This window comes from Hypanus sabinus, chromosome 21 (assembly GCF_030144855.1).
Source record: "Hypanus sabinus isolate sHypSab1 chromosome 21, sHypSab1.hap1, whole genome shotgun sequence".
NCBI lineage: Eukaryota > Metazoa > Chordata > Chondrichthyes > Myliobatiformes > Dasyatidae > Hypanus > Hypanus sabinus.
The window spans coordinates 18,630,809-18,642,953 of record NC_082726.1 but is presented as its reverse complement, the minus strand read 5'-3'; the positions used below and the strand labels follow the sequence as shown (position 1 = coordinate 18,642,953).

The 12,145-nt window shown below is 44.4% G+C and overlaps 1 protein-coding gene across 1 annotated transcript in view; it reads right to left on the bottom strand.

Annotated features, from left to right (window-relative positions):
- Positions 1-12,145, bottom strand: part of LOC132379202 (AP-3 complex subunit beta-2) — a 223,478-nt gene that overhangs the window by 16,584 nt on the left and 194,749 nt on the right. Inside the window, exons 23-25 of the mRNA XM_059946877.1 lie at positions 7,147-7,256; positions 5,341-5,572; positions 943-1,027 (exon numbers count right to left, since the gene is read on the bottom strand). Of these exons, the coding sequence (XP_059802860.1) occupies positions 943-1,027; positions 5,341-5,572; positions 7,147-7,256 (427 nt within the window). The remainder of the gene's footprint in view (positions 1-942; positions 1,028-5,340; positions 5,573-7,146; positions 7,257-12,145) is intronic.

Sequence of the window (12,145 nt, the reverse complement as noted above, 5' to 3'; positions counted from 1 at the left end):
CGTTATGATCATGTACTTCATTGTTCACCTGCACTGCACTTTCTCCGTTGCTGTTACACTTCATTCTGCATTTTTGTCGTTCTACCCTGTCCTTCCTCCGTGCACTGTGCAATGATCTGATCTGTATGAACAGTGTGCAAGAAAAGCTTTTCACTGTATCTTGGTACATTCACAATAATAAACTAACTCCAATTGCAAGGCCCTGCCCCAATCCCTGATCTCATTCCCAAGTTTAGCCACATTAAAACCTTGCCATCCTTCCATTTGGGACATGGACACCATTAGAGCCGTAGCCCAGACAGATCTCAACCTGTCCCTATCCTACTCTGGAAGGGAATGGAAGAAATCGCCTTATTTCTTCCAAAAATCTAGACTCTGAATAACACACAGCTTCTGGTATTTAGCAAGGTGACTGGTCTATCTGAATCCTAGAGTGAACATTACCCTTGTAACATTCTCCCTTTTTTTGTGCTTTCCTTGCCTACAGACACTGATCTATCACCTCAAAACCATGGGTGTTCTGGGACATGCATCTCTTTCTCAGTTCTGAGGGAGGATCTTCAGCCTGAACTCTCTCCACTGTTGCTGAGCAGTAAAAAGGTACTGTATACATCTCCTGCCCCTGACCTTCACGTAGCAAGATTATGGGGAGGGTCACTCCAAGAGGATTCAGCTTTCCACCTTCTAATCGTCACAATATTCTGTCTTATCAATTAGTACGACTGTGTTTTTAGTGTACTCACACACCCGCTGTACACACAGACCAATGTGAGCAACTGTACTTGGGATAATTAAAGAATTATCAATTCAATAAAACCTTCACATTTCTCTGGTCCTTCCACTTATTTTGTTTCCTGAGCTTGCACACAGACAGCTTTTCTTTTCTCCTTGACTATCTCTACAGTGGGAGCTCCGCAGAGAACCAGATGTGCAGCCACTCACCACAGCTGGAAGTTGGCCGCTTGCGTGGAATCACAGAAGTCAATGCCCATTGTTTCCAAGGCAACTTCACCAGGCGGGAGGACATCTGTGAACGTTGAAAAGAGGGGTAGAAAAGTCTCTTCAGATTGAATCGAGGAAGGAAGAGAGCTGCATTTTTAATGCACCTTACAACTTTTTTAGAAAAGGTTTAGCTTTATCGTCACATGTACATCAAAACATACCGTGAAACGCTTTAAATCACAGTGAAATGTGCATAAACCAGAGGACACTCCATCATGCAAACCAGCATGGACTTGATTACGTACACATCTCACTGCCTTGGGTAAGCAGCCAACATCATCAAAGACCCCACATACCCTGGGCATTCTCTCTTCTCCTCAGGCAGAGGATACAAAAGCCTGAAAGCCTGACCCACCAGGCTCAAGCACAGCTTTTACCCCGCTGTTCCAAGAGTCTTGAATGGACCCCTTCGTGTGATATAGATGAACTCTTGATCTTCCAATCTACCTTGTTTGTGCCCGCGGTCCTAATTTGCCTCCCTGCACTGCACTCTCTCTGTAACTGTAACACTTCATTCTGCATTTTGCTGTTACTTTCCCCTTTGTATTCACTCCGTATACTTTGAAACAATCTGTATGATGGCATGCAAAACAAATTGCTTGCCGTACAATGAAATAATAAATCTACTTGGAAGTTTGAAGCACTTTGGAAAATGCAGCAGCAAGGTACCGGGTACAGCAATACAATTTAATCCCAAATTATGTTTCAGGGATGTTGATCAGAAAGGAACTGCTCAGAACACTGCTACTAGTCAGAATCTTCCATCTCCACCTGGGAGAGCTGGCAGGAACCTAACGCTGACTATTAAAAAAAACACTGCAGGTGCTGGAAGACTATGATTTAAAAAAAACATAAAACTCTCATAAGACTCGGTAGGTCAACTTTAATTACCTGTCACTTTAACCCACCTCCCACTCTGACCTGTCAACACCCTCCTGCACTGTTACCGTGAGGTCCAACATGAGCTTCAGAACAAGGTATCAAAAAAAAGAGGGTGGAAGTCAGGGTGAGAGCAAGGAGTTTTAAAGGAGATCTGGGGGTGGGGGTAATTTTTTCCCCCAACAGAAACTGGTCAATATCTGGAATGCACTGCCAGAGGAGCTGGTGAAATCAGATACAATCACAACATTTAAGATGCATTTAGACAGATACTTAAATAGACAAGACATAGGGTATGGTTCTAATGCAGGCAAAGGGATTAATGTGGATGGATAGAAACATGGTGGGCCTAAGAATCTGTGTTGTACAACTCTCAGACTCTGTAGCACCTCGTCTTCCCTCTTAGGAATGTTGGTTAGTTTTCCTTGTCATTCCCCTCACACACTCTTTCATGTGTCTTCTCTGGTCTCTGGCTGTGTCTCATGGCCCAACATTACCTAAAATTCATAACATAAGCAACACATTAACTAACACAGGAGCTTTTGCAATGCATTTTACCCCATCTCAGACACCACCCCCCTTTTGTTCCACTCACCACTCTCCCCAACCTGCACTAACTTGTTGTCCCCTTTCCCCTGCCTGGGCTAACTTGTCGTCCCTCTTTCTCAGCTCCGATAAAGAACCTTCAGCCTGAAACCTCTCCACTGATGCTGCCTGAAACTGCTGAGTTTTTCCAGCGTTGATTTCAGGAACCCCGCGTAGGTGTGCAGCCCTCCCAACTGCACTGCGACTGGGCTGCCAGTCCAAAGGACATTCCTGATGGGGTACAACAAACTGTGGATGCTGCATGGAAACCATCGCAACAACAACAAGATGGAAAAGTAGAAGGGGTAGGCCATTCAGCCTCTCATGTCAGTCCTAGCAGTCAGTAAATTGATGGTTGATTCTTAACTCAGCATATTTTCCTGCACAAACCCATTTTGTTTGATTCCCTGTAGTATCTAAACAAAACTATTGATATGCCTTGAGTACACTCTGTGACTAAGCCTCTTTAGTCATTTGGGTGCACCACATTATTGGGAGTGGGGTCTGTTTTATTCCTACAGCGGGGAGTGCAGATTTTTAAAGTTTTGGGAATCAGGGTAAGGCTTTCACAATAGTGAGCAACTGCACATCCAAGCTGTCACATGTGGGGCCGTCAAGAATCAGCCTCACATTCTGTGACAGCTTCTACCCCATTGTCTTTCATCGGCCTGAGATTGTCCCAGCTCCAACCCACCAATTGTTTTTGCTCAAGTGAAAACTTAGCAAACAACGGCTTGATGTCAATGGACGCTGCTGGGATCTGTTCTGGAGCAGGTCCGCTGTTTCTGCTGCTGTTGACTGGAGCACCCGGTTACAGTTACTTCAAGCACATTCAGGAAAACATCACTGAAAGCAAATCCACTCCGGTGTGAAATGGGACAATCCAGGACCAGTTTGACCGATGATGACCCCTCATGACAGGAATTCTCGACAGATAACCGTTTGTCAGGTTGAAGGCCGGTGACTAGTGGTGAGCCTCAGGAATCTGTACTGGGTCCAATGTTGTTTGTCATTTACATTAATGATCTGGGTGATGGGGTGGTAAATTGGATTAGTAAGTATGCAGATGATACTAAGATAGGTGGCATTGAGGATAATGAAGTAGGTTTTCAAAGCTTGAAGAGAGATTTAGGCCAGTTAGAAGAGTGGGCTGAACAATGGCAGATGGAGTTTAATGCTGATATGTGTGAGGTGCTACATTTTAGTAGGAATAATCCAAATATGACATACATGGTAAATGGTAGGGCATTGAAGAATGCAGTAGAACAGAGTGATCTAGGAATAATGGTGCATAGTTCTCTGAAGGTGGAATCTCACGTGGATAGGGTGGTGAAGAAAGCTTTTGGTATGCTGGCCTTTATAAATCAGAGCATTTGAGTATAAGAGTTGGGATGTAATGTTAAAATTATACAATGCATTGGTAAGGCCGAATTTGGAGTATTGTGTACAGTTCTGTTCACTGAATTATAGGAAAGATGTCAACAAAATAGAGAGAGTACAGAGAAGATTTACTAGAATGTTACCTGGGTTTCAGCACCTAAGTTACAGGGAAAGGTTGAACAAATTAGGTCTTTATTCTTTGGAGCATAGATTTGATAGAGTTATTTAAAATTATGAGGGGGATAGATAGAGTTGATGTGGATAGGCTTTTTCCATTGAGAGTAGGGGAGATTCAAACAAGAGGACATGAGTTGAGAGTTAGGGGGCAAAAGTTTAAGGATAACACGAGGGGGAATTTCTTTACTCAGAGGGTGGTAGCTGTGTGGAACGAGCTTCCAGAAGACGTGGTAGAGGCAGGTTCAGTATTGTCATTTAAAGTAAAATTGGATAGGTATATGGACAGGAAAGGAATGGAGGGTTATGGGCTGAGTGCGAGCCAGTGGGACTAGGTGAGAGTAAGCGTTCGGCACGGACTAGAAGGGCCGAGATGGCCTGTTTCTGTGCTGTAATTGTTATATGGTTATATTTCCTTCGAGCTGGTTGGGAAATTGATTAAAGTTGGACTTGGTCAAGTGCACTCTGCATTTGAGGATTTTCAGGTTAGCTGGTCAATGAACTGAGATGTCTTCAAGCATGTGACTGACACTCCCAACTTTTCCTGAAGCTCTTTTGTAAACCCAGAAACTTAACATCCATCAGATTTCCACTGATGAACAAGTGACCAGTGGATGTGAATGAATGTTTGTTGATCATCTAACATCACTCACTGATGTGTTCGCAGCAACGACCAAAGCTTGAGGCTTTGGTTAATATAAAGCACTGGATGGGTATCTAATACAGCAGCTGCTGTTACCTCTCACCACTCCCCCGAGACTGCAGAAACAGAACCTGTGGCTTGACCAACCTTGACAAGGTGTCAGTTGATAGTAAACCAGGCCTGTACTGATGCAGACCCAGTCACCACAACGCACATCCAGTCACACAGCCACTGTCGCACAGACGCAGTCTCCGTGACACGGACCCAGCCGTACATAAATCTGAGACGTGCCTGATCACAAGTGGACCTCCTGTAGCCCTGCTCACTGAGAGTTTCCGAAGAGAAGCCAGTGACCAAGTCGCCTCTGAAGTATCTGCAGAAGCCCTGGGAGGTGCCTGTATGATGGACTGGTGATGTGTGGATAGGAAAAAGGGGAGGGGATGGATTATCAAAGGACCAAGAGGGTACAGATGGACCAGTGAAACGGAGGCAGAGGTTAGAGTGATCATGGAGTAAGTTTATATGTAGGTACAACATTATGGGCCAAAGGGCCTGTACTGTGTTGAACTGTTCTATATTCTAAACATTAATCCCCCTTACCCACTCTGAGTGTTTTCCAGATCCTGTCAGTTTCCGTTCACTGAGTGCACATTGAGCAGCCGTTCCTACTTGCTTACCAATCTCCTTGAACCCTTGTATCCTCATTCCTGAGTGCAGCTTGGGTTCGCTGATGCGGAGGTGCCGGATTTCCATTTCGGAGTTGTTAGTGAACTGCATCTGGACGGAGACCATGGCCTGGTCGGGGCTGAAGGGTCTCCGGGTGAAGTGGTACTGCACCGACAGCCCCTCGCCCGTCAGCCGGTGCAGCAGCTCGTATGTCTTCACCTTGCCGAGAGAGGGGCTCAACGCCTACAGGGGGTGACAAGGAGATTGATGAGGACGTGGCCTGGGCTTGGGGAGGTGGGGGAGGCTGAGCTATGGCCTAAGGTCAGAGGAACTAGGTGTAAAACAAGAGGCATAGTTAGAGTGGACAGCCAACACCTTTTCCCTCAGGAGCCAATAGCGAATGCAAAAGGGATACGTTTAAGGTGATTGGAGTAAAGTATAGAGGAAATGTCAGAGATAGGTTTTTTTTTAAAAACACAGGCACAGAACACTACTAAGGATTGTGGTCCAGCCAAATACATTAGGGACAGTATGAGATTCCTAGGTAGGTACATGGAGACAGAAAAAAGGAGGGTTATGGAGGAGGGAAGGATTATACTGATCTTAGAATAGGTTAAAAGGTGGGCACGACATTGTGGGCTAAAGGGCCTGTACTGTTCTCAGCAGGTCAGGCAGCATCTATAGAGGGAAATAAACAGTGAATGTTTCAAGCCAAGACCTTCCATCAGGGTGGGTAGTATATAGAATGAGCTGCCAGAGGAAGTGGTTGAACCAGATACATTAAGAAGTTTGAAATGGGTACAAAGATATTTTGGACAATTATATAGATAGGCAAGGTTTTGAGCAGGGGTTCCCAACCCTTACCATTAACCGAGGAGTCTGTGGACCCCAGGTTGGGAATCCCAGTTTTAGAGGGATATGGGCCAACTACAGACAAATGAGACGAGCTCAGATGGCATGGACCAGTTTTGTGCTGTACGACTCTATGACTAACACCTGAGTCACCCAGGGTTCCTCCATCACCACTGGTCTCAGACCACCCTGGAGCAGCAAGCATGAAACAGTAAAAGTAAGTGTGCTGTCCACACACCAGTCTGGGGCAAAGTCCCTCTGAGGACTGGGTAACATGGGAACTGGAGAAACCATTCAGACCCTAATCCTTGCTCCACCATTGTTAAGCGGCTGTTCATCTGCTCCATCAGCACCTCCTGAGATACCTTGAACTAAAGTCAGAGATCACAGAGCACGGAACCAGGCCCTTCTGCCCACTGAGACAGTGCTGACCATCACCCACCCTTTTACACTCACCCCATCGACTCTCCCCCACACTCCAATCAACTTTTCCCAAATTCCACCAGTCACCTACATCCTCAGAGCAATTAGGGGCCAATCAACCCACCGACCATGATGTCATTGGGATACAGGAAACCAGAGCACCCGAGGGAAACCCACAGGGTCACAGGGAGAAGGTGCAAACTCCACAGGGACAAACCAGAGGTCAGGATCGAACCTGGGTCAGTACTGCTGTGATGCAGTGCCAGTGTGCCACATTTATATTATAATACATCTTATATTTTCTTATGACATAAGGGAAACTGTTCAGCCATTGAGCCTATGCTAGCTCTCTGAGCAACCCCATTAATCCCATTCCTCATTTCCTTCCTCTGTAACCTATTCTCTGGTGACTAACCTCTACGTCACAAACATGCAAACGGAGGATATTTCTGACTCCCACCCCCAGTATTCACACCACACAGCCTTTTGGCCATGTGTTCTTCTCCCACCCCCCCAGAACCTTGAGATAACCAAACACTCACCTCTGATGTCAAGGTGGAGTTGGACAAGGTTAGCCCTTGTAGATCCAGGTTGAGACTCTTGGAGAACGTGTTAGGTGATGGGGTGGTTGGTAAGACGGAGGGTCCACTGACTGCAGAAGACAAGTTGAAGGGAGAGAGTTAACAATGAGGCATACACAGCATTATTGTCACAATTTGTCCCACTGAGCACCCATCAATCCTACAATAGGTGCCTGACAATATCTGCAGTATCAGACATTGTTACTGGAAAACGACCCATTGCCCATGTCTGATCTTTACAATGTCTCATGTTGAAGTTGTAAAAGACATTTGGGATGCCTAATTTGGAATATTGTGTGTCGTTTTGGTCATTTGCCTGCAGGAAAGATGCAAATAAGGTTGAAAAAGTCCTGAAAATTTTTACAAGGATGCTGCTGGGACTGGAGAACTTGAGTTATAAGGAAAGATTGCATAGGTTAGAACTTCATTCTCTAGAACATAGACGATCGAGAAGTGTGATAGGGGTATACAAAATTGTGATGGGTATAGATATGATAAATGCAAGCAACATTTTCCACTGAGGTTGGGTGAGACTAGAACAAGAGGTCATGAGTTAAGGATGAATGATGAAAAACTTAAAGAGGACATGAGGGGGATTCTTCACTCAGAGGGTGGTGAGAGTGTGGCCAGAACAAGTGGTGGATGCAATTTTGATTTCAATGTTTAAGAGAAGTACTCTCCACGGTACAACTATAGAAGTTTTTGAGAGTTTCTTCAAACTCCTAAAAAAAAAGTACAGCTGCTGGCTTGCCTTCATTATAACTGCATTGATATTTTGGGACCAGGTTAGATCCTCAGAGATTTTGGCACCCAGGAACTTGAAGCTGCACACTCACTTCACTTCTGATCCCTCTGTGAGGATTGGTATGTGTTCCTTCATCTTACCCTTCCAGAAGTCCACAATCAGCTCTTTCGTCTTACTGACGTTGAGTGCCAAGTTGTTGCTGCGGCACTATTCCACTAGTTGGCATATCTCACTTTTATGCCCTCTCGTTACGACCTGAGATTCTATCAAGAATGGTTGTATTGTCAGAAAATTTATAGATGCTATTTGAGCTATGCCTAGCCACAGACATGTGTATATAGAGAGTACAGCAGTGGGCTAACCACACATCAGAGGTGTGCCAGTATTGATTGTCAGCGAGGAGGATATATTATCACCAATCTGCACAGATTGTGGTTTTCTGGTTAGGAAGTCAAGGATCCCATTGCAGAGGGAGGTACAGAGACCCAGTTCCTGCAACTTCTTAATCAGGATTGGGAGAATGATGGTACTAAATGCTGAGCTATAGTCAATGAACAGCAACCTGACATAGGCGTTTGTGTTGCCCAGGTGGTCTCAGACCATGTGAAGAGGCATTGAGATTGCATCTGCCGTTTTCCTATTGTGGCAATAAGCAAATTGCAATGGGTCCAGGTCCTTGTTAAGGCAGGAGTTCAGTCTAGTCATGACCAACCTCTCAAAGCATTTCATCACTGTTGATGTGAGTGCTACCGGGCGATCGTCATTAAGGCAGCTCACATTATTCTTCTTAGGCACTGGTATACCCACACAATGTCTTGGTAAAAATATGCAATCAAAGCAAAGATGATAGGATGTAAAGTTTATTTGTTATGTAACCAATAAATTGGTATATTGTTGCATGGGAAATCTGCCAGTCAGCAACATATCAGAAAATCATCTTTTTTTTATTGAAAGAATCTTTGCTTTAAAAAAATATTGATTGATAGATTTAACAACCTTCCCCTCAATGTCAGCAAATCGAAAGAGCTGGTCATTGACTTCAGAAAGAGGCGGGGGGGGGGGGGTGTTGTTTGGTGGTATACATGCTCCTGTGTATATTAGCATGATTGAGGTTGAGTGGGTTGAGAGCTTCAAGTTTAAACATCACCTCTCCTGGTCCAAGCATGTTGATACCATGGCCAAGAAAGGTCAGCAATGCCTCTACTTCATCAGGGGTCAAAAGAAATTCAGCAGGTCCCCATCGACTCTTACCAATTTTTATTGATGCAGCACAGAAAGCATTGTCTCTGGATGGATATTGGCTTGGTATGGCAACTGCTGAGCAAATGCCTGCAGAGAGTTGTCAGCACAGCAGAGTACATCACAGGAAACAGCATCCCCTCTAGGGACTGTCTATACATCTTGCTGCCTCAGTAAAGCAGACAGCATAATCAAGGACCCACCCACCCCAGAGATTCTCTGTTCTCCTCTCTCCTTTTGGAGAGAAGATACAAAAGCCTGAAAACATGTACCACCTCAAAGACAGCTTCTATTCCACTTAAATCAGACTCCTAAGTAGACCCCTTGTACAATAGGATGGACTCTTGACCTCACAATGTACCTTATTATAATCTTGCACTTTGTTTACCTGCACTTCACTTTTTTAGTAACTTTCAGACTTTATTCTGCATTGTTGTTGTTTAACATCATTTTAGCTCAATACACTATGTAATGATTTGATCTGTATAAATGATATACAAGATAAGCTTTTCACTTTATCTTGGTACATGTAAAGTGAAGTCAAGTCAACTTTTATTGTCATTTTGACCATAACTGCTGGTACAGTGCATAGTAAAAATGAGACAATGTTTTTCAGGACCATGGTGTTACATGACACAGTACAAAAAACTAGACTGAGCTACGTAATAAAAAAACACCACAGAGAAAGCTATACTAGATTACAGACCTACAGTGGACTGCATAAAGTGCACAAAAACAGTACCGGCATTACAATAAATAATAAACAGGACAGTAGGGCAGGGTGTCAGTCCAGGCTTTGGGTATTGAGAAGTCTGATAGCTTGGGGGAAGAAACTGTTACATAGTCTGGTCGTAAGAGCCCGAATGCTTCAGAGCCTTTTCCCAGATGGCAGAAGGGAGAAAAGATTGTATGAGGGGTGCATGGGGTCCTTCATAATGCTGTTTCCTTTGCGGATGCAGCATGTAGTGTAAATGTCCGTGATGGCAGGAGGAGAGACCCCGATGATCTTCTCAGCTGACCTCACTATCTGCTGCAGGGTCTTGCGATCCGAGATGGTACAATTTCCGAACCAGGCAGTGATGCAGTTGCTCAGGATGCTCTCAATATAACCCCTGTAGTAGAATGTGATGAGGATGGGGGGGTGGGAGATGGACTTTCCTCAGCCTTCACAAAAAGTAGAGACGCTGCTGGACTTTCTTTGCTATGGAGCTGGTGTTGAGGGACCAGGCGAGACTCTCCGTCAGGTGAACACCAAGAAATTTGGTGACAATAATAAACCAATACCAATATCTGTAGTAAGCTGGTGTAATATTGACTAATACAGAACAAAATTAATAAAACAAATTTTAAGAATTTTAATTAGTGTAAAGCCCATTATTTGTGAAAAGTAGATTTCAAATTATTTTGGTTCACATGGTATCTGTGACTAAAAATCTAAATGTTTAGATGATTCCAAGTAAAATAAAGTAAATTGCGTGCATGAATTAAAGAAAGGAGGATAATGTGTTAAAATGTTGTGGGAACCAAAGACTGACATCTCCAGCATTAGTAAATGACATTTGTGAACACTGCTGAATAATGTGGCGCTGTCCAAAACTGCCCAGGTTTCAGCAACAGTGTTTCAGCACCAAGGACAGCTCAATTAAAAACAACACACTCCAGATAAGGAACAGCGGTATACTAGGGGGAGTTGTGACTCAGGAGACCACAGTATCCAGGGAAACAGAGAAGAATGCATCCCTGGAGAGTTGTGCCTCAGAAAAAAATGGGAGGAGTGTTTCAGGAAACGAGGGAACTGTGGAAATAGCAGGAAGTGATCCCAGGGAAACTGTGGGAGGTAAACCTGGGGAAAGAGTAAGACATAATGTCGAGAAAAGAGCAGGGATGATACTTGGGAAAGAGGATTTGATCCTGATGAAATGTGGGAAGTCTTAGGCAAAGAGTAGGAAATAATCCTGGGGAAAAAGTAGGAGATAATCCCAGCAAAGAGTGGGAAGTAATCTCAGGGAAAAAGCAGGAAGTGATCCTGGGGAAAGAGAATGGCAAGTTAGCTGAGGGAAAACGTAGGAAGGTATCTGAAGGGAAGGCTGGAGAAATCTTAGGAGAAGTGCAGGAAGAGACCCTGGAAATAAATCTTAAATACATCCCGGGGAGAAAGTGATCCTGGGACAAAGCAGGAAGTGTATCCTAGGGAAAGGAGAATTGCATGTTGTGGCAGTCATGTGCCTCATGGAACAGCTCCACTGAAGTTCAGCTGTGGTGAACTACATCAGGATATTCCAGAGCCTGCTCCATTTACAGCAGGAAAACAAAGCCAGGGCCAGGATGTCATTTTAAAAAAGTGGAGGAGATGATATGTATCTCTTTCCCATGTCCTAGTACTCAATCTTGCAGTAATAGAGCTCAGAAGACTGCAATGTTCTGGAATTTGGATCTCAGGTGAAAGCAATTCCTTCATAATAGTCATCTTCCAAGGGAATTCACATCAACTTTCACCCCGCCTGTTGAATATGATTACCTTGCTAAGCCAGAGGTCACAAATATTTAGGTCTCAGAGGTATACAATCTACAGGGATACAAGAGAATCAACAGATGTCGGTAGGCAAAGGCCCAAAGGTCAAAGGTGGGTAATTCGGGAAGTCAAGACATGAAGGTCAAGGTCCAGTGATCAGTAAGTCCTGGGGTAACGAGGCCTGATGTCTGTGAAACTGGGCCAAAGGCTGCAGGATGGAAGCCCAATGTCCACAAGTCTGAGAGTCGGGAGCCAAGAACCAGAGACCTGGAGGCAGCCTGTCCATGTCACAACCACAGATTCGACAGTGCAGCAGATACAGCAATTGTGCTCGTGAATCTGCATGTGTCAGCTAATTATTATTTCATTGTGATGGTACTTAACTCCATTTTGTCATTGTACTTATCTAGACTTGAGCAAAGCACAGCAACATTTCACTGCCTGCTTGCATTCAGCCTCACCTG